Source organism: Crocodylus porosus, unplaced genomic scaffold (genome assembly GCF_001723895.1).
Source record: "Crocodylus porosus isolate Cpor-Errol unplaced genomic scaffold, CroPor_comp1, whole genome shotgun sequence".
In the NCBI taxonomy this organism is placed as follows: domain Eukaryota; kingdom Metazoa; phylum Chordata; order Crocodylia; family Crocodylidae; genus Crocodylus; species Crocodylus porosus.
The window spans coordinates 4,165,362-4,192,384 of NW_017728907.1; the positions used below are offsets into that span (position 1 = coordinate 4,165,362).

General features: G+C 38.9%; 1 protein-coding gene across 1 annotated transcript in view; it reads right to left on the reverse strand.

The window, feature by feature from the left end:
* NR5A2 (nuclear receptor subfamily 5 group A member 2) overlaps positions 1-26,413 on the reverse strand; it is a 118,982-nt gene extending 92,569 nt beyond the window's left edge. The window contains exons 1-4 of the mRNA XM_019530685.1: positions 25,978-26,413; positions 25,313-25,431; positions 23,872-24,013; positions 20,458-21,104 (exon numbers count right to left, since the gene is read on the reverse strand). Of these exons, the coding sequence (XP_019386230.1) occupies positions 20,458-21,104; positions 23,872-24,013; positions 25,313-25,431; positions 25,978-26,020 (951 nt within the window). The 5' untranslated portion in view covers positions 26,021-26,413. The remainder of the gene's footprint in view (positions 1-20,457; positions 21,105-23,871; positions 24,014-25,312; positions 25,432-25,977) is intronic.
* Between the last annotated feature and the right edge of the window lie 610 nt (positions 26,414-27,023).

The following is a 27,023-nucleotide window of genomic DNA, read 5'->3' on the forward strand; positions in this document are numbered from 1 at the left end:
AAATTGTTTTCATAGATACAGTCACATGGTAGGTTTGATTTCAAGTAGCTTTTCTGCATCCAATCCACTGTTAAATATGTTTGATGCATCTCTGAAAAATTAATATTTAATTCAAAAAGCACCTAGACTAATCCATTGTCTCTCAGAGTAAGTATTATCTAGTGCATTTGCTTTTGTAATATTCATGAAATTTTCAAATCAAGGCTAGGTATTGTATGCAAGTCTTAAAAGAGAATTTTTCTAGGTTGTTTGAATGCCTCAAGAATCCTAAAATAATTGCCAAGAAATACAGAAGCCATTAAAAAACCTCCAAAATGTTTATCATAAGAGAATGATAATTCATAATCTTCACAAAGGAAGGCTGTGTGCTGAGTCTATAAAAATAGATAGTTACTGAGGTTGGTGTAAGCGGGCACAGCACAAATAACCAAAATATCCATTTACACCACAGCAAATTTGATTCTGTGTGTTTAACATTTTCATAATAAGACTACTAATATCTCTGGGGGAAAATGCTTTAAATATAGTTGGGTAAAGTATTACATAGATACTAAGAGGACTGATTCACTGTTTTGGTTTTTCAGTCTTGTAAAACATAATAAAACAAGGCGAGTATAGCATCTAGCAAATGAAAAATAATTATTTTGGACATGAATCACTCCTTACATTTTTTTCCACCCACAAACAATTTCAGTTGGGAAAAGTGCCACATAGTATCGACAGTGACAACAAATTGTATTGTGCAGTGAACATCTGTTTCCGACTCCCACACTGATACTGCAGGTTGGGTACTTATGAGTGAGTTAGTCTTCAGAAGCTCCCCAACCACAAAGGAACTGGAAATTACTGGTATACTCAGCTTTTATTATTGGAACACAGGAAAACTTTATCATCATGCTGGGAAATTCTGTATCTTTTGAAATATTGGAACTAGGGTTATGTTAGCACATAAAGCCATGTGGAATACTACTTCTGAAGAGAAAGAAAAATGTCTCTTTTTCAGTATGTCCTTGGGTACATGTGAGCATGCAAGCTTGAGATCAAAATCCCTAAGTAGAACAATATTTTTGTTCTCAAGATGTAAGCTACAGTGATATAAGCTTTTTTTGGTTGTTTTTTTAAAAAGCAAAACAGGAAACATTGCAAACTCAAAGCAGAACTCTGTCAGTCAGTTTTGAGTTGAGAAGAATCTTACTATGCAGAGTCCTAGTGGCATTCACTGCGAAGCAGACTATTATGCAAGATGCGTAAGTGTGGTAGAAGCTGACCCTAAAGAAGGTAGAACTTTGGCCTGTTCAAGAGAGAACTGATCTTTTTAAAATAAATATGTGATAAGCATAGGGTGCCAAGATTCTGTTTGAAAAAGATAATTAGAAAGGCTATATAAATATATTTGGGTTTTTTAAATACAAACTAATACTAAATCATCTTTTTTACGATGGAGATGATTTTGTAAGAATACCGGGTTTAAATTTTTCTGAACTGCTGTAGCAGTCATTTAAACTTTTTTTTTTTAAAGCAGATCAAATTCACTTTGTCAAGGGTAGTCCACAAAGGAATAAAGATGATGATCCTGAAAGAAAATTAAATTCATGCTTCTTTGGCAATGTTGCTATACCTGAACTGTAAATACTCCAGCTAGCACCAGCATAAACTATTAAGAACTGTCCTTCTTTACAGAGAGGGAAATAATGGCAGTCAAGTAGGCAAATGTCTCTTCTTCAGTATACACTATGAACATAGGTGACTGGTAGGGGGTACATGGGGGTGCACATGCCCCCTCTGATGGCTGACACCGATGCGGTCGGCAGGGCTGGTGCCCCCCCTGACAGGGCCACTACCATTGGCGGCTTCTGCAGGTGCTCCCCTAGATCCAGGAGGCTCCAGTCACTCATGACTGTTAATCTTGATAGTTTATTCTCCATTAATCCTATCTTAGAATCTCCCATTATCTTCACAGGGAGTTACCAATATGACTGAGTGATCAAATAAATGTCTTCTGTAATGGAAATGAAAAATACAGACTATGCAATATTACAAACACAGTTAATCACTAGGGCTGTCAATTAATCATGATTAATGCACATGATTAATGCATTAATCGTTGTTCAAGTTATTTTTTTTTAATGTGTTAATTGTGCCTGGGCTCCACTCTGCTGCCATCACTGCCACCTCTGGACTTCCCTGCAGGGCAGCAGTGGCAGCACAGGGGACTGCAGGGCAGTCCAGGAGTGGGGTCTGGGGGACTGCAGTGGAGGGGGAGGGGCACACACAGCTACAGACCCAGAAATGCAGCCACTGCCTGCAAGAACACAGCCCAGTGCAGCATGTGGAGCAGCACCCACTAGGCAAGTCAGTAAAGGGGAAGGGATGTGGGGAAAGAAGGGGTATAGCAGGGCAGATTGAGGCCCCCATAGTGAGGGAGGGCATGGGGCAGAGGTAGGGATAGGGGCTGGGAAGAATAGGGCCCCAGGGCTGAGGCAGATCATGGGATGAAGCCGTGGGTGGCTCGTTCAGGGGCATGGCGGGGCTCCTGCTACTGTGTGCACCCCAACAGAGTCATGGGGGGCATGTGCCCCTTGGATCTGTGCATGGAGCAGAGGCAGTCTGTGCTGTGGACTGGGCTCTGTACCCCACTGCCTTTGACCCAGAAGCCTTGCAATATCATGCTGTGCCTCCTGCCGCTGGGTGGGCAGGGGACATGGCACAGCTAGCGCACAGCTCCTGAGGCAAAGGCAGTGGGGCACAGAGCACCAGCCTGTAGTGGCAGCCCACCTCCACCCTGCACAAACCTTGGGAGCATGTTCCCGCTATGCCTCCCCTGGGTGCACACAGCAGTGGAAGCCCCCCCCACACCCTCATAAATTCCCCCCACACCCTAAACCTACCCCCAACCATAAAAAGCACCTGCATAATTTTCCATAACTTTTGAGGTTTTTGCACATAATTTTGAGTTTTTAGATGTGCAATTAAAATTATGATTAGTTGCAACTAATTTTTAAAATCATGCTGCTAATTGTGATCAAATTTTAAGTCATTTGACAACTTTAACAATCACATAAAGCTTCACTAGGAGGTCTAGAGTTTCCAATGAGCATAATCATGAATGACATGTGCCCCTGGGCATGGTGGCAGCAGGAGTGTAACGGTGGTGGCTGGAGTATGGCAGTGGTAAGTGGGGGAGCTCCTGCAGATGCGGTCAATGTTGTTGGGGGTGCGGGATGGTGAGTGCCAACTAGGGTTCAACAACCACCCATTGGTGGCTGCCAGCAGCATTGCTGACAGTGATGGCAGCACTGCCGACAGTGTCTGCTGCGTCTTTTTGTAGGAGGTGCACCACCACACTCGGGGGGTCCACATGCACCCACGTGTACCCCCTGTGTGTCAGCCCTGAGCATAATTCCATGCAAGGCTTATTGTTACTCTCAGCAACAAGAGCTACCATTGGAAAAAACCCCTGCAAAACTAATATTGTGTAAATTAAGTTCAGTGTACTTATTCTTGCTTTTCATTATAATTTGTATTTAGAGATAAATGTCATATGTGCTAGGTGTTGTAGAAACATATAACAAAAAGTTAGTCTTTCTGTGGTCACATCCTGCATCAATGTTAGATAACTCTAGTAATAAAAAGTTTTGGTAGAACAGGTATCATTCACATTAAAAAGTAACACCAAAATATTTTAGACCTTAACAAAGTAGCTTGATGATGATTTTTATGAGCGGCTGTACTACTACATTTATACTAATTAAATAAAACATATGAACCCAAAGAATCTCTTTTGTGAGCAGATCTTTTCCTATCTCACCTTTCTACCTTGGCTTCACAGGTACTTTTGGGGGGGAAGGGACCCAAGAACCAGACTACTCCCCAAGACATTATCTGTTAAACCCACTTGATTTCTTTGGTTGAAACCTGAGCCAGTCAATATAGTTTAGATTATTGACTTCTTTCTGGCTGTGACTGAATTCTAGCAACAACCATGTAGGCAACAGAAAAGGACACCATTGTTCATGGAGAAGATCCCCTTCCTACATATCCCTGGCTTCTCAAGATTTGGGGGGGCCTCACCTCATCACCGCAAAATTGCTTCCTCTTGAGAAAAAATTCAGAGGTATCTCTTCTGGCTGCTGCTATAGGTTTCTCTGAGAGATAGGCAGTAAGGCCCATAGACATCAAGGGTTAATATTGTTATCTCTCTGGTAACAATTATGGTATATATTGTGGGTGTATCTACACATGCATTCAAGCAGTTTTTATGTCAGCTTCTATACATGTACATTACAGCACAGTAATGCTGTGTGTGGACTGACTTGGGAGTAAAGTTAGTCTCAAGTCAGTCCATACACAGTGTAACTGCGCAGTAACGCATATACACGTGCATTACTGTGCAGTAACTACTCATACGTAAGTCGCCATACTTACTGCTCAGTAACCTAAATTCCTGAGCAGTAAGTGTGCATGTGGAGATGCACCCATTGTTATCAAAAGACAGGGTTATGAAAGGAAAAAGAGGGTGAATGTGGAGGAACTTGGTAACTGGGTGAAGAGCATCTTAGCAAATGAAAAAGTAAAACACTAACTAGTTAACTTACCAAGGGACCCCTTGAGCAGTGAGTCTCAACCAGGGTTTCATGGCACTCTGGGGTGTCCTGAGAACTTTCCAAGGATGCCCTGAGGTGTCATGCAATGTTAGCACTATTAGGTATACAAATGTGATTCACAAAATAAACCCCGAGATTTCAAAGGGGAATCCATAGTGAAGAATTGCTCTCTTATTTTTCTGTAGTAAAAAACCAAGAGAAAACTAAGAGCTGTCATATTCTAAAAGTTGGCATTTTCTTAGGGGTACCTGGAGTTGCAGGAGGGGTGCACTTCCTTGTGTAGGCTGCCAGAATGGCAGGAAGATGGAGGGGAGAGTAGGCACTTGAGTGCTTCTACTCCTTTCGTACAACACTCAGGTAGGCAGTATAGGGGAATGAGTAGAGCGCTGACTCTATTTTCTCCATTTCAGGCAAGTATAGCTGAGCCAGCTGAAAGGGGTAAATACTAAACTGTTGAACAAGGGCTATAGCAATTTACTTTTGCACTGGAACAAGGTGAGAGCCAGGGAATAAACTATTACCAACGAGCTACAACTCACTATATTACCCATTACTCAGGGCAGATAGTATGATTTCAATATGACCATAGGGATTCACTGATAAATGCAAAAATCAGATGAGATGTATAGGCCCTGGTGATTGTACCAACAGAATGAAGATCTTATTCTCTGTCACACCCAGTGTCATTTAAGCAGGAAGATACTTCCTGTATATTACAAACTCCCCAGTAAAATCATTTCTTTGGCAAACAGACAACATGGAAATGTCCTTTTAAAATCAGTTAATACCAACAGAACTCATGAGCTAGCTAGAACCATTTCCTATGCTATGGAAAGAACACTTGAATAAGGTTAACCAAGACATTTCACCCTCCCCTCCCCCGATCATATCTATTTCTGGACGTCTTCTTTTGTTCACCCTTTGCTAATTATAGTGGCCCTGCCTAGGTGATATTTATAGTCTTAAAAGACTTGCCTGACTTTCAGAACGCTTTATTCATGTATATTTCCTGTGTTTATTGTTGTCTTAACTCATTTTTTAATTAAATTTGCTTGATCCAAGATTGTATTTAGCAACAAATTTTTAAAGTTCTGTAACTTTTCTTTCAACAAATGCAAAGCTTTATTTAGATGTAAACATAACGGATTTCTATTTCTGTACTAGTGAAGACAGATTTTAGTATTTTTCCAAATACAGGAGTGTGGAGAACTACAGGAATTCCCAAAATTAGCTAAAAGAAATAATCCCTGTTTCAAGAACATGTTTATTCATTTTATTATCTTACTTTACTAGATTACTTTAACTTTTCTTGTGTATAATTGCTGGTTTAAGTATTGATGCCTTGTCAAGACAGAAACATTCAAAATTATCCCATCTGGTTAGCTTTACCAGCTGTATATCAATCAATCACCCCACCATGTCACAAATCATTATAATATCTAATAAAAGTAGAAACATTAAGAGGCAGGGAGCAGCATGTAAAAATTTACAATCATTTCTTTCTTTCTCTTGTTTTCTAAAAAAGAATTTAAGTCTACTCATATCAGTTGGATTAGGGGACAGTCTGTAGAAAAATGAGAAAATTATCCCTCTTTAACAGGGACTGTTTCTCAGTTGTCAGCATTCATTCAGATCCAACCCTGGCTGAAAAGAAAAGGGACTTTCTTTCCACATTTCCACACCTCTGCCAAATATAAATCTGAGCAGGTCAAGTTATCCTACTTAACTACCTGCTGGTTTCATGGGCTATGCCTAAAATGGCTGCTCTGTTTTTCAAGATCAGGCTCAAGAAAGTCTACCTAAACCACTTCCTAATTCATGTCCATGTCATACTCTCTTCTTTATTATGTGTCGAAATGAAAAGAAGGCAGGGGGAAGGGATGGAGTGAAATATAGGCTTGTACATGGAGTGCAATATATGCTTGTGCAAGGGCCAGTACAGGCCTTATGCACCATGTTAGCCTCACTTAAGCCCACTTTTATGCATACAACATGCGCAGGCCTTGTTCTGGCATCTTATATAGGAGAGAAGTTAATAGAAAAGAAGAGTTTAATTTCTTCATAGAATAAATTTGTGCAGAATAGATACTGTCTCCCAGGTCTACACTTGTATCATCTATGTACCTATTATGCTCTCCTTTGAATGTTTTGCATTGCACAGGATCAACACTGTAAGACAAATCTAGGTGAACTGGAACTAAACTTGCTGACGGTTGGATCTGAAATTCGGATCTATTAGGTACAGCCTCCATGAAGCAAGTTGGTTTTTTAAAGCAAGTAGTTGACTTCTATTTTCTCTGTTTCAAGATGAAATAACTTCAACAACTAGGCCACAATCCTGTACACCCTTGCTTAGCCAAAATTCCTATTGATATTAATTGAAGTGTTGATTGAATGAGTCATGCATGTCTATTTTCTGCATTTTACACAGGCAATACAATCCTGTTGCCAAGTTAAATTGACAGAGTAGCACATCAAGAAGCTATAAAATACTAAAATGAAGATAGTCTGAGACCATGTTTAAGTAATACTAATCATATTTACATAAGTACAAAAGTTCTACATGCATGTTATGATGTGGTAAAACCATCGTTAAGCAAATTGTACCACAATGTAGCAATAATTGAGACAGGCAGTTAATCAGAACATTCATTGTCTAAGATGCATTTTTAGCAAACGTACCATATTTACTTGAATCCATGACAAGTTTTTTACCACATTCAATGTGGGGGGAAAGCCCCTTGTCTTTGATTTGAGTACAAATGGATTGGGCGGAGGAGTGGGGGGGGGGAGGAGGCTGGCTATGGCTGTGGCTGTGGCTCCAGCCCTGACTCGCTGCACCCACTGCAGTGTCTGCCTCCCATCAGCTCTGCCTCACACTCCCCCCACCCCTGCCTACCCCCCGTATCATCTCTGCTCCCTCCCTCCTCCCACCCTCTTCTCTGCTACTATTGCCTATGCTGAGTTCTGGCTTTGAGTCCGGGTCTAGGGCCAGGTCCAGGTCTCGCCCTGTTCTGGCTGGGCTACAGATCACATGCGGGCCCCAGCTTACCTGGAGTTGCAGCAGCTGGAGCTGCTGCCTCTGTAACAACTGCTTCCTGGCTCTGTGGGGGTTAAAATCAGCATCTGATTTGTGTCTTGGGCCAAGGCCGGACCCCAAGTTGTGACTCGGGGTAAGCTGCAGCAGAAATTGGGGGGATGGGAGGTGAGAAGCGGTGGGAGGGAACAGGCATTGTGGAAGAGGGGGCAAGCATAAGGGGTACACACAACAGGTGGCAGGAAGTTGGGGAGGCAGGCACCAGGGTGCACAGGCACTGCAGGAGGGCAGGTGCGGGGGTAGAGGGGCACAGTCACAGTAGTGGTGGGAGCAAATGATGGGCAGGACAAACGGTAGTGGAAAACGTGTGGGGAGGAAAGGAGTGAGGTTAGGCTGCTTGATTCACCCACTGCCTGCCCCCTGCTGCTGCTTTCCCTGTCACAGTGGTGGTGGTAGTGGGGGAAAATGCACAAATTTATATTGTCCATGTGTAGAAATCTAATTATTGGAGGGCCATTTTAAATTCGAAACATCTTGGATTGGGGTATTTGGCTCTTAAACATCTGATGGTGATAGGTTTTGAAGAAAGCAAAGTGATTGCAGTCATTTCACTCTTCAGTTTCCAATACAGAATTTGTGTGACTCTTGAAGCTAATAGGATGGTGGACTTTGGACGCTGTTACTGTGTTAAGCACCACTCTCTTAAACTTAGCTGACTGTGTTAATAAAGTTAAAGATAAATATCTGTCTTCTGCTTTGGACAACATATATACTGTTACTTGCATTTATATATGCTCATTATTGAATATTTGTCAGTCCTTTGCCTTACATAACGAAAGTACAATAGATTCTATGACCAAATGATAACCTGATGTGGGAAACAAGTTTTGCTTCTGAGAAAACTTCAGGTAGAATAGCTGACCTGGAAAATATTTAGGCAACTGAATTCAGTATGTAGCCCATGCCACTATGACCCACTTGAGTTTTTGAGTAAGAGTGGCAATGATTTGAATGCCCTAGATTGATATAATGGAGCAATTTCTAATTAAATAAATGTTAAAAATAATTTTAAAACATTTAAGGATAGACCTTCAGTTGGTGTAAAATAGCATAGCTCTATCAAAGTCCATGGATCGATAACTGCCTTACACTAGTTAAGAGATTGAGAAACGCAGCAGTACTCATTCCAGATTATTAAGAAATACAGTCTACTTCTTTACCTAGCATCTTCTTTCTGTCTGTGGGTCTTAAAGTAAAAATGGAAAAGAAGTAGTGAAAGTCATCTATTCCACTTTTCCACATAGGTTGGATAGCTTTCTGTAACATACAGCTATATATTTTGTTCTATCCCATTTTAAAGAACTCAACCAATGAGAACTTCACAACTTCATTTGGGAAATTCTTGCATGGTATGCCATCAGTAGGAAGCTTTTCTTGAGAGTTGGTCTAAATTTCTATCTTCTCATCACTTTTTAAGCCTTATTGCATACATATGTACTTCCCGATATTGTTGTCAAACTTTCTAAAAACCAGTAGTGTCCTTATTCCCTACTTGACTGCAGCTCCTCATTATGGGTCCAAGCACCCCCCCCCCACTCCCTTAAGTCAGGCAAACACTGCAGACTTTAGCCAGTCCCAGGCTATTGAAGGTTAGGAGAGAAAGGAAAGCAAAAAGAATTTAAAATGCCTCTGAGGTAGGTTACACACCCTCTGGAAACTGCAAAGCATGGACATAAAAACACCTTGCCAGTCATCCACTACAAACCATGCTGGGCTGCGTGCTAACTCCTGATGTTGAAGTTGTAGCACTTCACATACAATTGTGAATCAGGTCACAGTTAAGTGACATTTGGGAATGGAAAAATCTAGAACTCTTGGTTCAGAGATGATACCTTGTATTAGACCGACTAAGAAGTCATAAAAAAACCTGTCTTTTTCTGCAAGCCCAAACGTTTGAGCTTGAAAGCTTGCAGAAAAAGACATTCTTTTTGCAATTTCTTAGTTGGTCTACTAAAAGATATCATCTCTGAACCGAGAGTTCTAGACTTTTGCCTTTCTTTTTGTTTCTGACCAACATGGCTACCAAATACATCCCTGAAACATGGAAGATGCCAAACTTTAGCTGATTTTGGATTTTAAACTTCATTGCTGAACAACAAGAAAGATTTTTACACCTCCCTGTTTGCCATCTGAAACCACCAGGGAAGGCAGCCTGCCTGATCTGCACAACAAAGAGCACTTGACAGACTCCCTCAGGAACCCAGAGGGACAGACCTCCATTTCCAGCTTCCTCTGTGCAAAAATGAAGTTTATTTCCTACCTATGGGGACTTTTTACCATCTTTAATTGAGCCTGATGAAGGAGGTGTTAACCTGAAAGCTTGCAGAAAAAGACATTTTTTTGTGATTTCTTAGTTAGTCTAATAAAAGGTGTCATCTCTGAACAAAGAGTTCTAGTTTTTTGCATTTCTTTTTGTCTCAGACCAACATGGCTACTGCCAAATACATCCCTGAAATTTGGGAATGGTTCGTTTGGGAATGGTCCATTCATATGGGCACACTCTGTCCCATAACAAACATGAAACAATTCCCAATCAGTGATATTTTGGAACAGTTCACTTGTTACATGTGTTCACCCCCCAGTTTGGACATCTTCCAACCTACATGCTTTGGAACCTCGGCCAGCTGGAGGATTCTGAGTCTAATAGTTGGTACAGATTTTCAAGTTTATTCTGGACCTCTAGATCATTCCTGTACTCACTAATAGGTATGGGAGGACAGATTTTTAAAGATGGTTAAGACCGCAGATAGCTAGCTACTTAATGGAATTTAAAAAAATGTCTTATTAGGTTAGGTGAAATCAACAAAAATTAGGTACCTAACCAGCTTAGGTGCTTTTGAAAAATTACCAGGCAGCTTTCTGCCTCTGTAAACATCTAAATAACTTTGAAAACCGAACAGAGTGTTCTCTGCTTACATTCTGACTATGATCTAGTTCTGCAATCTTTATTTGGATAGACTTCAATATGATTTTTGCCTGAACAAAGCCTGGAGTATCAGGTCGCTAAAGAACTGCATTTTTTTATTCTATCCTGGACCAAAATGGTACACAAATAGTTAGCATCTCTCAAAGAATCTTTCAAAAGTCAGTGCTAAGCACTGGACTTGAACTTTTTGTTTTTCATCTAAGTTTTGAAAGGGAAAGTTAAATGAATGAAGTTCTGTATTTCCATTTCATATAATGTTTGCTAATTATGGCAGATTAGCTTCAGAGTGTGCTCACTGATTTATCACATAGTTGGTGGCTAATCAACATTATCAACTGATCGTGATACATGACTTATGCAAAATCACTGAGTAGAGTGTCTACTCTAGTGGAAAAATTTCCACCTCAGATGGATTCCAGCAGGTACTGTCCTTGTTGGATGTTTTGGCACAACATAAGAGCATAAGATACAGAAATGAAGGGACCTCTCCTGGATGATCCGATTCAGTCCCCTGTTATTGGAGGCAACCATATCATGTATATTTGTTTATAAGCTAATTTCTCAAACTCCATCTTAAAGGTCTTGAAATTAATGAGCATTGAAATTCAGTCTTCTTCTCATCCAGCGAAGGAGAACTCATAGGTCAGGACTGAATAGCTGAATATTTAAAAAGGATGCCAGAATGACAGCTCCAGATACTAAAATCCTGTGTTTAGCCTTAGAATAGGTATGCTAGAGACTATGGCAAAGTAAGCATCCTGACATTGTGCTGACCTGGAAGACTCAACTCTAGATGGTTTGTGAAGTTCCATCTCCATCAATTCTTGGCCTTTTTTTATGTGGCTTTCCCTTTCTAATACTGATTTTATTATTCTCTTCTAAGTCTTTTCAGATGCATATATATGAAAAACAAATATTTATAACAACAAATCTCTATAGATCTCTCTGTCTCTCTCTCTCTCTATATATTTCTATATAAATTTATAATAGAGAGAGCTATATAGAGAAATATATATCAAGAGAGATAAATGTATGTGTAATTTTTTATATAAATAAATAAATATATGTATATACAGAGAGAGATATCTATAGATATTTGTTGTTATAAACATTTGTTCTTCATGGTCAAAGAATACTTAGTCTTTGTCAGATTAAAGATTTCTCAATGAGGAATTCATCTGCTTGTATAAAGATTAATATTTTATTCCCAATATTTTTTCTTCACATTTGAACAACTTACTAAGGATGGAGGAAACACTTTTTTCCTATCAGCAATCAACACATATATTTCTTGTCTAAGCTTTAGCAGAAATCCACAAATACATATGATAGTATGTTAACTAGCTAATATGGTCATTGATACTAAGGGCAGTACTACCCTCAATGTTTTTAGCAGCAGAGCTGTTTTTTCTTTATTTGCTTTGGAAGGTCCCTGATTGAAAGAACACTGCAGAAGATTCCTTTCATCAACTGTTAGTTACATTTCCTGAGTTGATAAATGTACATTGCAAGGAAAATGTAAAACACATCAGACTACCAATTGCATTTGATTAGTTAGTCTAAATAATGTAATAACCTTTCATCTCCCAAAGGAAAACTTTTAAAAGAGTTCCACTGTTAATATCTTCCTCCAAAAACAAATATTGATTTCCTATTCTATATCATAATCTTACAAGAGCCAAATTAATATTTCCTGGGCTTCTGTAATTTTACTCTGTTTTTCTAGGAGTTTTGATTTGTCATATTTTGGTTTATTTGCATGGAAGTAGACACTTGGAATTAGAAGGTGATGTGTATGGTATTGTTGGTAATGCTTTTAAATAGAAGACTGGACTTCAGGAATCTTGACCCTTGTTCACATTCCACTGTCTATCACCATAGGAAAGCATTACTTGTTGCTAATGGAGTTGTGCTGGTGGTGAATATGGAACACGTTTGTTTAAATAGCTTTTGCCCCACTGCCATCTATTCCCACAAACAGTACAACTAAATGTGATAACGTTCACATCAGAAGAAACAGTGTAAACATTGCCTATTAAAGGTAAGTTGTCAAACCATTGTTTCTTAGGAAATCTTAAATCTTCAAAGAAATATGATTTCAGATAACTGGATAAATTCAGTCCTGGTGCAAATGTAAACAGCTCTATTGCCTTGTATGAAATTGCATTCTCTTATTACAACATGCAAGATTCCGGCTCAGGATTGATGCATCTGAACAGCAATACTCTCTGAATCAATCTGCAAACCCAGGGACAAAACTGTATTTGCTTAGAGGAACTGACTGAAAGAATAGCTTATTAAGGGTAACCACTTGGGAATCTCTTTCCTCTCAGCTGCCATGGTGGGAGTGAGTTTTGTGCTCATGAATTTGTCCTCCCAATTTGTTTTAAACAGCATATGTTCCAGATATTGAATCCAGCTTTAAATTATGTGTTTACCCTACCAGCATCTCATTCCCTCACTCTTATTATCTTAACTTCACAACCTTATCAAATTGTCACCAATACAACTAAAATGGCCATTTTAGAGAATACAGCGAGGAAAGGTTCTTGGTGGAACTGGAAACTTAACACTGCTGCGAAAGAACGCAGCATAAATACCTCTTGTTTTGGCTCCCATCTCCTTAAGGAGCAAATACATGATTTTTCTCCATCTATTTAAAGCATCATAAAACAGAAGAAAATGGATCACTCCTTGAAGCTGTTAGTGACAACAGCATCATCCTAGACAAGGGCAGGGGATTATGATTCAATAGTTCCCCCAAAATTAAATGGTAACTCTAGCCAAACTGATGCTGCAACATATTTCATAGCTTTTCCAAATGGTTAATCCTCTTAACATGACATCTTCCCAAAATCTTTTATTAAATGGATTTTGGACTCAGATAGCACTTTGACCTTACATTAATTTTCTAAAATAATTGAATAAGTCATGGTAAAGCCTTTATTTGTTCTACAGACACTGTCTGCAGAGCTGATGGCTACTGGCTCATGGAAGTGCTGTTGTCTTCCTGATCTGTGAAGCAGCTGAGACTATTCCCTATTATGAAGTACAGAATACTTTAGACTTGGTACAGGTGGTGGATTCTTCCATGACTGACTGGATAGTAGTTTAACTGGAGAAAATGGGGGCCTCTGGAAAATTCTATATTTTTTGTTGACCCAAGCAACCTTTGGGTTTTAGAATCTCCTATAATATTTTCTTTTTTAGCTTTGCACAAAATGTTTTTTCCTGGCAAGGATAGCCTGCTATACATCTAGGATCTTGGCTCCTGAGAACTTTCATACCCCAGGATACCATAGATGTAACCTTCCTATTATATTTACTGTACCCACAATCACTTCACAACAGCAAAAGGAAGGTTTCTATATGATTAGTTGTGACACCAATATATTGGGTGGCCTTTTCTGTGTTCTCACTTTATCTTCATTTAGTACAAGATTTATAGAAATATTTCCTAAACACAAAAAGGTAGCATATTATTTCAAGAACATAAGTTCTTACAAGATATCTTGGATTCTGATGGAAAACACATTGAAATATTAGCCAAATGTTAAAATCAAAGTCAATAGACTCCAGTTGGCAACTTAGGGGTATAGGCTGTGTGTAGATGAAATGTAGGGCGTGAGTGTATGGCACTTTAAAGCAGGCTAAATGCTTTTGCACACTTTAACTGTGTTGGTGTTTGCATGCCTCAGTGGTGTATTCTGGATTAATTCCAGCCTCTGTAGGAAATTCGGCAGTGTAATGCACCTTAAATGACTTGGCATGCAGCGAACTAAAACTCCTCCAAGTAGTTTTAGTATGCTGCTCCTACAGCTGTGGAGCAGCTCCATGGAGCTCTGCGGCTGTGTAGGAAGCCTGTGCAGGCAGCCTGGCAGCAGCCAAGGAAGACAGGCTCTGCCCAAGAAAAGCAGCTAGCCTGATTTCCTGCCCCCACCTGAAGCCTGCCTGCCTGAGCTGCCCTGGGCCCGGTGCTTCCCGAGACAGCCCGAGCCGAACCTGCTGCCACAGGTGAAAGCACCAGTCCCCCCCTGCAGACCAGAAACTGCTCCACCTGCCAGCAGCTCCCCCTCCCCTTCCTGCTGCCAGAGAGGCAGGTAAGTCGGGTGTGTGCACAACATGGGGGTTTAATTGGCCCTAAATTGAAGCAGTGTTTTTAAAAGCCCACTGTTTCAATGTTGGGCCCCCGTTTCATCTACACATGGCCATGTTCTAACATCACTGTTTTTCAAGAGTAATACCTTTAATAGTTCCATTACTTTCAAATGAATTAAATTGCTAGTCAGTCCAAAGGTGGCAGAATCTTATTCTTAAGGAGTAAGACCTAACATTGGTCTTGAAATAGTACATTTCTTGATACTGCTTCACTATCAAGTTTGAAGAGTATTTGCTACGCATCCTGCATAGGTTAGTTAAGCAGGTAAGAGTGAATGTCATTTAAAGAATCTCATGACTCCCTTCTTTATATTACTCCAGCACAAAAATGGTGATCCTAAAAAATGAATGCATACCATATTCATTCAAATACAAGACAAGGTTTTTTCCTCCAGTCAAAATGGGAAAAAAGCACTTATTTTACATTCACATATAAGGAAATCACATTAAATACACTGCATATCTTTGAACTATTACTAAAAGCAACATGTGCTCAATAATGAGTGCATCTACATGTTCGTTAATGTGCTGTAATATGGTGCAGTAAATTTAGTACCTGTAATAACAGGTACTAACTTAATGCACTGTATTTGGTGCTACTGTGCATTAGCGTAGATGAAAACCTTTTGTGTGACATTTAAAGCATATTGGACTAAAGCTACTGCGCATTGGTGTATTAGCACGGTTTTTGCCAGCTGTGCAGTAGAATTAGTTCAATGTGCATTAATTGTCTCATGCTGACATGCCCAATAGAAACCAACCAGGAAATTGATTAAATGCAACCAATAATGAGCATAACTGTCAAGTACATGGCCCATAAGGAGCAAACTTGCTGATGGGAACCCACTTTTTAATGTGTATGGCCCTTAAAAAAGTGGACAGTTGCCTCCCTAGGAGGGTACAAGCCATGGAGGTAGTGCAATACCAGGCCAGCCTGGAGGTACTGCAGTACTGGTTGGCACTCAGGGAAGCTGGAACAAGCTCTGAAACCCTCCCCTGGTGCTAAAAATACAGATGGAAACCTTTCTCTTCGTGGTCATTAAAAGAATGGGTGGGTGTTCCCTGTGCAGGGAACTGGCACCAGGCCTGGAAGTACTGCAATAATAGACCAACACTGGGAGAGCCAGAGCCAGTTCTGATACCCTCCCCTTACTACTAAAAATGCTGCATTTAGCTAAAAGGCTTAAATACTGATGACAATCTGTTAAAAAACTATGTAAATACAACCTATCTAAACAAACTACATGATATTGGCCATTAAGTGCAATCTGCCTCAGCACCCACTCTTTTACAAGTCATGGTAAGCTGCTTCATTGCATAAATTTCAACTTCTTCACTCCCACAGCTGAGCTACACCTTTCTTTCTCATTTCCAATGAGTCCTGTTTCTTCACCAGCCTTACATGTCTGGCAAACATCATCAAATGGAGCCCTAAACAGTTTACCCAGAATACCTCTGTCATCCCATCTCTCAGCCTGTTGCATATGATTAGTATGCCCACACCGTCCATAAAATGAAGCTGGACCAGATTGTCCTGCCTCTTATCTATGTATACATTTTGAAGTATCCCAGGACTCATGACAAGAACACTTGGTTCCAGTCATAAGTGGGAGGCTAACTAGTACATGGATCCTTTGTGTGGTGTATCTGGCATACACATAGACAGTTGGCAGTGCTGAGCTCTGGGGTCACCATGGCCTGAAATCCTGCTGACTCTGCTGGGGTCCATCCCAATGTTCTATATGGTAAATCATGATCTTTTTGACCTAGTTTGTACTACATATAAGGAGCTGCTAAAGTGGTACTTAAAAGTGTGTTTATGAAGTACCTGTGCTAAAACTTACAGCTGTTTCAAAAAAGGTGAAGTGCACCAATTCTGTGTGATCTAAGTCTTTATACTATACACAAATTGTTCCAGATGTGTCTAGTTCAAAGTCAGTTTTTTCAGATTTATTCCTCACTTCCATGTGCTCAGGGAGAGCAGGATTTGACAATAAAGAGAATGGAAGAGACTGGAGGGGTAAGAAGTTTGGAGCGAACAGAGGAAAAAGCAGCTACCTGATACCCCCTCTCTTGTTTTTCTTGCTGTAGTAGTGGAAGGGGAAACAAGTTCAAGGCAAACCTCCAATAATTATATTTTATACTTGGAAAATGATATCAAATTAATAAATTTTTTCCTATATAGCATCTAATTATTAGGGGGTTGTCTATAATCAGGGTCACCTTATATTCAAATAAATAATGGTACATGGCTTGAGAATAACTCTGGGATCTTGGAATGAAGTCCAGAATGTTTTAAAAGGGTACACATGCTATACAACTTGGTTCCTCCTGCTAGTCGGGGTTTTCTGCTCCCTACATACTAGACATTATTTTGGCATGGCATTTTGGTAAAGAAGATGACAATGAAAAACTGAACAGATGCTTCAAGAAACATATGCTTTAAAAGAAATTATGCATTTGTTGTCTTGTGAATTATTCTTTTTAAGAAGCAATCGTTTAATACAAGGGAAGAATAAAAGGAAAAGTGGAAATAATGAGAAAAATGCAACAAATTATTCTACCAATGTAGCTGAATCCACCTATGGACAGAAAAGAAGTGTCATCAAATACCGTTTTTTCCTGTCCTCTGAGTTAAGAGATTTTAAAGCTTTCTGGCTGCAAATCTCCTAGTACAGGATAAAAGAAAAAATACTCCTTTCTCATACATAAGAGAGGTAAATATGCAAGAAACAGTTTGGAACAAGTTAAATGGTGGCAGTACATGGTTGCCAACATAGTGTCTTGAAACTTACACCTGTTTGTGCATGACATGATCTATACAGACAGAAACACGACACAAGTTACCATGTATCCACACATGGTCATTATTTGAGTCAATCACAAAAAGTTCTTATTCTCAATGATCTTTTAAAAAACATAACTCATATGGAATAGATCTCAAAGATTCAGATTCTAAGTTTAGAAAAGTAGAAGTTATAGGAGAAACATTTTCTCATACTTATGCATATCGATCAGCTGTTATTATTGATATGGAACAGGTTTAGCTCATTTGGAAACCTAGTCAGCTCTTTCTTCACAAGTGCTTCTCCCTACCGCACTGTACTTAAGCTTCCTCAGCTATATCTACAGACTAAAACTACTTCCTACAGCATTCATATGCTGTGGAGTGTTTTCTTTCTGCACTGGCTAAAAAGAATAGATATCTCAGCCTGATGAAAGGGAACTGGGTTCTGGGAAAGATTACAAGCCCAGATAGCAAAGCAAGTTTTGCTTTAGTTCTCTTTTTCACATCTTCTCTCAGATACAAAAGGAGATACCATTGCCTTTCACTGTGGAACTGAGATTTCTATTGCTGTTATTAATATAGGCCCAGAGCCAGCCAAATGCTGAGCACCATCAGATCTCATTGAAGTCACTGGAAGTGAAAAGGTGCTAAGTATCTTGTTCCATAAAATCTATCAGGGGTGGAGTGATTTCCTGTATGTACTGATGTGCTTCATTATCCTAAGATTCTCCTGGGATACTCTGTGGTTTAGTAGCTCATTGTCCAAGGGAATGATCTCTGCCAGAAGATATAAAACTGTCTGAAGTATAAGGTCCTATGACTTAAAAGGTACAACTATTAAGAGGAAATATGTCCCTTTTGAAAATAAAGTCTATTGAAAAAATCTACTTGCTGAATATACCATGTTTGTAGTGCACATACTTCTAGGGTCTGAAGAAGCTGATCATCGCTTGTACGCTTATTACAACCACTTGTAATATGTGGTTATTATAGTGATTTCAGAGGCTGGGATGAAGAAATGCTGTCTTACACTCTCCAGGCTAAGGCTGCAAGCAGTGATTATCTGTGATAACTGTCCTTGTTACAGCTGTCTGGACAGTTACAGACATATAGATTGAGTTATAGAACCCAAAAAAGATGAGTTTTAAGTGAGTATTAGTTAAACAGGTTTTCAGATTATTGTTTTATCACAAAACACACAACAAATTTAGGTGAGGTCAGGACACTCTTATTTGCTTGAAATAATACCTTATCCCATTGGTAGCCTCAGTGGTTTCAGTAGGATTACTCACAGAGTAGGGTACTCCTAAGGTGAGGGTGACTAAAAATTTATCTTATCTGTGGTTTAGGGTTTTAAATTATTTAAGAGAAAGCTTGTGGTTTATTATAAAATCTTAAATAACATGTTGGCAAAGAAATCAAATGAGATTTGATATTCATTAAAGTTCCCCACCTTTTTCTTTATTTGGGTTGAATATTTAGTGCTCCTACAAACCATCATGAATGAAGTCAGAACAAACATCTGAGGTCCAGCCCATCCATGCCCACACTTCATGTGCAGCATAAAGATGTTCTCTTAACTTCCTCTTAATCAGCCTTCAGAGATCACTTCTTATGTATCTGAGCACCTTTATGCTTTCAACAGCCAATGGTGTTGACTGGACGAGGACCCCGTTTGTTTTGTACTTGTGCCTTTTTTAACCAAATCCACCTTCAGTGCTCCTAATTCCCAGGAGATGATTCAGTGACGCTGCAGCAACAGTTATCTGGGTGATAGGAACACCTTCACTTGGCTTTAGAAGAGCCTGCAGAGAGGCACTGGCTGTCACAACAAATGATGTTGAAGCAAGAGCATATCTTTAACTAGTAACAGGAAATGCAGTGATCAGCTCTTCAATAAGAAATGTGGAAGTGGATTCCAATACATCATCTCCTCTTTTCAGGATGGAGTAAGATTGTCTGCACAAATCTAAAGGAATTTTCTATATAGAATTATTTTAATTGACCTTTTAACATTCCAAATCTTTTGCTCTCAGCCCACATTTTGTATGCCAGACAAGTGGCACAACAGGGCCATAAAGCTGACCTAAAAAATCATCTTGGGATTTCCTCAGTAAAATGGAATTTCTGGCTGTCAGAGCCATTTGTGTGTCAGGGTATGTTGGGGTGGTTTGGCTGTTCAGTGCTCCAACAGCAGGGGTGCTTCTAAGGAGATGCGGCAGCCAATATAAAATACAGCAGTCTGTTTGTGTTCTAAGATCAGGGGACCAAAAAGCAGGCCTTAAACCTCCTTGGGTCCTGTACAATGAGGCTCCAGCCTTTAGTATTGTTCACTTATACAAAAAAATATTTCAGCAGTACTCAGTAAAGCTAGTGTCCTAGATAATGGGCTGTATATAGTATATACGTACAATTATAAAATGTAATTTTCCCCATTATTATATATGTACTTTGGAGTAACAGGATGGATTACATAAATACTATTTAGAGTGGTATAATTTGCATGTGTAAAATTCTGCTTACAGTGCTGTGAGCAGATATATTTGGAAGAATAAATGATTTATCATCAGATGGAAAGGGAGTGATGGAGATAAAAGCGTCCTAGGTGTTACAATAATAAAAAGAAATAAAAAGAATAAATATGAAAGGTTGAGTAAAGCTCTAAGTCTTTTTATACCTCTCACAGTAAGCTAAAATAGCACAATCAGCTGAAAGTTTATTCCTATGACAATAAAGTCTAAATAACATTAAAATAAAGAAAGCAAGTGTGATACACAGTGACAAAATATAAATCATACTCTCCTACTTAAAACAGTGCATGCTTAGATCAGTGCAGCAAATGATATTTTTCTTGACTGAATGATAATATAAGTTTGTTACCTACCTTAAGTTCTCTAAAAAAGATGCTACTCCTTGCCCACTCAACAATGGAGAAGAGGGTTTGGTCAGCCATTTTACACATAAGCCCAAATGTGTTGAGCTTCTCATGTTTGCTTCTGTTGGCTTGTTCTTGCTGCAAGTATGCCATGATCTTAGCCTGGACTTGTGGCTCATCTGGCTCACATTTCAAGAGTTCCAATATCAGATGTGGAATACTTGCTGGTGAGCTTGTCTGATAACTATCCATGTATGAGTAGCCCATTATTGACTCTGGGGAGCTAGTGTACGGGTCAGGGTACTCAGACTTGATAGCACGGCTTGGAAAGTGGCCATAGGTCTGGTAACCTTGCAGGCTGCCATGAGGTGGCATTGTCATACTAATTGGAGAGGTTACAAAGGGACTTCGGTCATAGTCTGTAGGAGGCAAGGCAGCATGGTTCAGAGGTAGGCCTTTGGAGGCAGAATGGATATTCTGAATTGCAGAGGATATTGTCAGGTCGGTGGGCATTGCTTGGATCACCTGAGTCATGGCTTCCAGTTTAAGTCCATTTGCACGGATAAGAGCTTTCTTTTGCTGCTTTAGTGCCCTGTCTCTCTTGTACATTGGTCCAAACTTATTTCGACCACCACGCATTCGGTCAGCTCTCACAGCTGTTGGGGGGAAGAGAAGGCAGTGAGGCAATAAATAAAGCTTTAAGGAATACCATTCTTCAGAGGAATACAAATTTTTTAAATAGTGGTAATTTAAACAGTGCTCCTTTATTTTACTTTGATCAAACAGCATTATTATTCGAGGAGGAAAAAAAAAAGTTGTTTAATGAATTTTAATTTTTTTGATTACATTTAGCCATCAGATATGTATTAATATATCTGAGCTTTTGTTTACATCACTTGAGGTATAAAGATTAGGGACAAATACTGCTGGGCTACAGGAATTTCACACCTATCAGAAGATAACATTCGATTCCTGTTGTGATCCCCTCATATATATTTTACTTCAAGCCACAATATCCTTAGGAAGCAACGGCTTTTGGCCAGAACTGGTCTGAGAAGTATCTGGAAAGCCACATTTATCCCATGATAATTATTCAGGTACTGCTTGCCACCACTACACAAAAAACTGCCTGCAAGAGACTACAAAATGCTCAAAAGACATAAAAGTGAATATGATTTTTCTTGCAAAACACGAAATACTATTTCCTTTTTGTTATTTTATTCATATTGGTGCAAACATTTAAGGAACATTTCCAGTTTTCCCTGTTTCTAGAGATGTTTTCAAATGCTATAATGCACTTAAGGGAGGGCTGCCAGCAAGTTGTATACTGTGCAGAAGATCGAACTGACTCAGGAAGTATTGACACTGTTCTGGCTTGTAATATTTCTGGAATTAAAAATAATTAAAACAAATCCATTTCAACAGCTGCCTTGGGAGTCATATTGGTGGTCTCTGTCACAATAGTATCTGTCACTGTGGCATATATCTAATGGACTAGTGAGTAGTTCTCACCAAGTCCACCTTGCCCACTGGCAATTAGGTAGAAAGAGGAACCTTTGACAGCTTGGTGACATGTTGAGACTGCTGAGATTGCTGGAGGTTAAGTTCTTGAGCTTTTTATCTTAGGGATTAGTGTAACATTAAAAATTTATTATGAATCCTAGGTACACATAATACTGTACATTATCATAAAGATTTTAACAATTAATGATTGTTGGTCTACACAGTAATTTATGGACTAGACTTTAAGACCATATATCACTATCAGGGAAATACACATATAAATGTCACAGGCATTTACAATTATGAAAGCCACATTCTTCCAGTTTTTCAGGTAGAGGAAGGGAAGCTACACAGATGGCACAGAAAGAGGATATAAAGGTAAGTTTTTTAGAGGAACCTTAAAAATAGTTTTATTTTACCAAATGCTGCAGATAAAATATTTTTGCTGCTAGCATTATACCAGATGGGTAAATTGCAGGAAATCAAGAAGTCATAATAATTTTCTTGATGTAAGTAACTAACTTTGCATACATATGCACATGCTTTTATTCTCAATATAGTTGTAATGTGCTATACAACTAACTTGGTAGGTCAAATGTTGCTTGCAGATACTTCTGTGCAATCAAAATGAGTTTCATGTAATAATTTAAAAACAGGAATTAGTTGTATATGATTATCAGTAATTAAAAAGAGTTAAAGGCAGCTGCAAGTAGATATATAGTTTATTTAGCTTTAAATGTCAGTACTGACAAATGTATTTCTTAATGGCCTGTTATTTTACTATCTGCATTTAGAGGGATATACCGAAACCCATGATGTTCAATCCTGTGTTAAAACATCGGTATTAGCTACATGTTGCGGCCATGCATACTGAGCATTATACTCACTATATTGCACAACTTTGGTTCTTATTTTGAATGCATGTCTTCATTTATATTCACAGAATGCCATTATTATGGGGATGGTCAAGCCTGATCCTGAAGTTTAATTACCTCAGACAAAACCCCCATCCATTATAAATAAAAGTGTTGCATGAGAAAGGAATGTGTGTTTTTAATCCTGTGGTTCTTTGCCAGGAAAAATGTTACCGTCTATGAAATGTATATATTTGATTTTAAAAGTGTAGAATATATTGTGTTGAACCAGCAAGATTTCAGTCTCTTGAGCGTAATTTTTCATAGTATTTACGTTCTTATTTTCTATGTGTAAGTGATCATAGTGAAACAAATCTCTCATTTTCCTTCAACTTTTCAAAAACTATTTTCATGTGTATGATTATGAAAATGTGCCCATTTATATTAGCTTTAGGACATGCTTTTGGAGATTGTTTTAACAATAGTTTAGCACAATCCTGTACTGTTTTGCTGGACAGAACTCCCATTGAAGCAAATGGCAATTCTGGATGAGGAAAAACTCCTATTTCTCTCCTCATTTCATGTTTTCTTTAAAATGGATATAGCATAAATACACTTTATAAAATAAAATTATTCCTCATAACAAAGATCAGAATTTAGTAACAACTACTAATGTTCCCTCTATTGAAAAAGGTGTATTTTATTTTTAGCCCAATTTATTTTTATTTGTTCCTATAAAAGCAGTGTCCAGCTTATATCATCTCTTCATCCGTGAATTTTTAAATACACAGAACTATACAAATCTGGTTAATTCAACAGCTTTCAATTTGTGTATGTTTTAACTACTTTTTAACTTATACTTGACTTTTTACCAATTATGAACAGGAAAAAACCCACCTTGATTTAAAACATACAATACCGGCATGTCATATTTTAATACCAAATATTTAAAAAATATTATGGTAAATGATGTGTATAATAATGTGTATAGAGCAAAAATACATGCAATATTTTAATAGTTAACATACTGTATAGGTAATAGTACAAACAATACTATAATTCTTACCTTCTAACTTCATTCCAACACTTAAACATTTTTGAAATCGACAGTAAGGGCAACGCTTTCTCTGTGTTTTGTCAATCTGGCAATTCTGATTTTCTATACACGTGTACCTTTTGTTATTTTGGACTGTTCTCTTGAAGAATCCCTGTATGACAGATAAAGAAAAGTTAGCCCATTTCATTTTAACAGTAGACTTCAGCATTTTATTTTATGGAAAACATTGTCAAATATTTTTCAAACACCACTCAAGTGCTTATGAGGTTACATGGTTTATTTTAGATTTCAGCGAGATATACCCTGGAGAAAACTGCCAAGCCATTGAGGAGGTTTTCTGGTATGAGTGCTGCGTTTTTGCAGACTTACGTCAAAGCTTGGAGAGACCTGCCTGTAAACCGCTGTATTCCGAACAATGGGGACCAGAAATACTGATGCTGACCAGTATCTTTCATGCATTTTTCAGCATTTCTAAAATGACTAAAATCTGCATATCAAGTGACCCTACATGGAGTAAATGAGAATGTTGATGCAAGTATAATAGAAATACAGACTGTAACTGCTCATTGTACATAGCTATGGCGTATAACAAAGTCATAACAGATATTTGATATTCATATCTAATTACAGATTTTTACAAAAATACGATTTTCCAGGTTCATTTTACTTCTTATTCAGTGAAGTGTTTTTACAGTGCATTGATTTAAATGATCATATAGAACCTTAAGAGGTTTGTTCATGACAACCTATTCTACAGAATTTCATTATTTCTTTTACTTAAAAGGCTCCTTGTTTAACAGTAAACATCATTAGATATGAATTTAGTTTCCTATAGGCTAGATTGAAGGTGAGTACATACTTTTATATTAACACTTTATTTTATAAGATAACTTTTATTGACTACCATTGTTTGTTTCCAAGTAAATACTGAAATAGATTATTTTGTAGAAAAAATAAGCATTAAATCATGACAACAGAACTTTATATTGTTATACTGAAAGATTAACATCTTAGAACAACTATATTAGATTTTGTAAAGTTGAAATTTATTGAAGATACTACTTTTTCACTTTATCCTACAGAACAATAATACTCTGAATGTATATAAATCAACTAAAATCAATATTTAGGACAGTTAGGAATGAAAGTCCTTCTACAACTACATCACTTCACAACAACAAAATATTTAAAAGCGGCAGAGGCAGCCACACTGAAAAACAACCAGACTGGTGTTTTTTTCCATTTCTGCAAATGAAGTTTCTTTCTCTCTCTTTCTCTTTCCAAGAGGCTTCTGTATTCTGAAGAGGATTTGTTTTAATTTTGTGCATCAATCAAATCAAAAGAATCAGAAAGAAGCCAAACTATGCATCTTTTTTTTTAAACCAACATTTTTTCTTTACTTATATGAAACTATTTTGCTTCATTGTCTATTAAGTAATTTATACTAAACCTTGCAGCTTTCACAGGTGAGAAGTCCATAGTGGTACCCAGACACTTTATCACCACAAACTGGACACAGCTCTTCAAGGTCTTCATCATAAGAATAATTCACCATTTTAAACTGAGACACTGGAAAAAGCGAAAAAAAAGCATTCAGTGATCATTTACATAAATAGTTCAAATCCTTTCCCTCTCCAACTATCATATCCACTGGGATCTGGAGAAACAATTCATGAGAGAGAACCACCCTCTGCAAATTAAATAAAAACTTTTTTTAAAGAAAACCAGTTCACATTGGAACATGCAATTCTTCATGATCAGCAAAGCAACAGAGCTTCTTAACAAGTGAACATAAACATAAACATCATAGTTTTAAACTCTAAGAAACAAAGCTAGAGTTTGACAGAACTGCAGTGCTCTTGGACCAACCTACAACCTATGGAAACAAAAACTAAGTCAAGTCACTTCATTTCACCACTTATCATAAAACATGCTTTTAAAAGTCAGGATGAAAACTGTCAAGATTAAATGTTACTCATGTATTTCAATTAACTTTAACTCCACTGGTTTTCTTTGAAGTTTGGTTAGAATACCAATCTGTAAATATTTGTCTAACTTAAACTTGAAATCAACATAGCCAGCACTTTTGTGGTATGTTTAATGTAAATCACTTACAGGATGAATTTAGGATACTATCCTGATGCCCCAAACCATTCATGCTGGATTCTGATCATCACCCCACCTGTAACAATATCCTGTCTTTCCATAAGGCCCCAATTGATCAGATTGAATACGAAGTGTATTTTGAATGGATTGGTTCCCTTTCCATTGACTTTCACCTCCAAAATTGTTTTAAGTCCGCCAAAGCAGAGAGAAGCAAAGCAGAAAAGACATGCAGGGGGCTCTGGGTGTATTTTGGGTGGTAAAGCGTGGGAGCTTAATTCATTTCAGATCCTTCCCATCATGGTGAAGTTTAGGCAAAGTTAAACCCCAGCGATTCAGGTTCGTGATCCTAGGAGACACAAGCAACCGCAGTGTTTGCCGAGATCTGAAAGATGCCCAGAATGTAAACAGGAAGGTCTGGTACGTCTCAAACTCGGAGCTCCCCAAACATCCCTGTACAGCCTTAAGGAAAACTGGCAAAAAAAGAAAAAACCGCTCGGAAAACCTGCGCGCAGGAATCCAATGAAACCCGTGCCCGTGGGAGGAAAGGAGGAGTGGGGGGGTGCGCAAGGACCTGAATGAAGACACGAAATCGGGAGAGGGAAAGGGATCCTCGAGCTGAACCCCACCTCTTCCCTCTCCCAGTACCGAAGAGCTCAGTCAGCACTAGCTGGTGACTCCCCAAAAGAAGCCCCCGCTGCTCAGCACTGAGCCTATTCCCTTTCCTTTTCCTGACGCTGAGCCTGGCCAGGAGCGCCGCAGCGGCTGGGCGCTGGCGGCGGAGTCGGTGATGGACCCTGGGGCAGCAAAGTTAGGGTGGGTTTTTTTCCCTCTCCTTTCACTAGCATCCAGCAGCTGTCACGATATCGAATCGCCCGAGCGATTCAAAACCACAGGCGAGTCCAGCAGCGGGGGGTGTGGGGGGGAGGGAGCGGGGAAGGCGGCTGGGACGGGAGGGGAGAGCCGCGAGGTCCCGAGGCAGCGGGGAAGAGCCTGGAGCCTGCCCCGGGGTGCGGCCCTGCCCCGAGCAGCGCGGGGCCAGGTCCGGACAGGTGGGC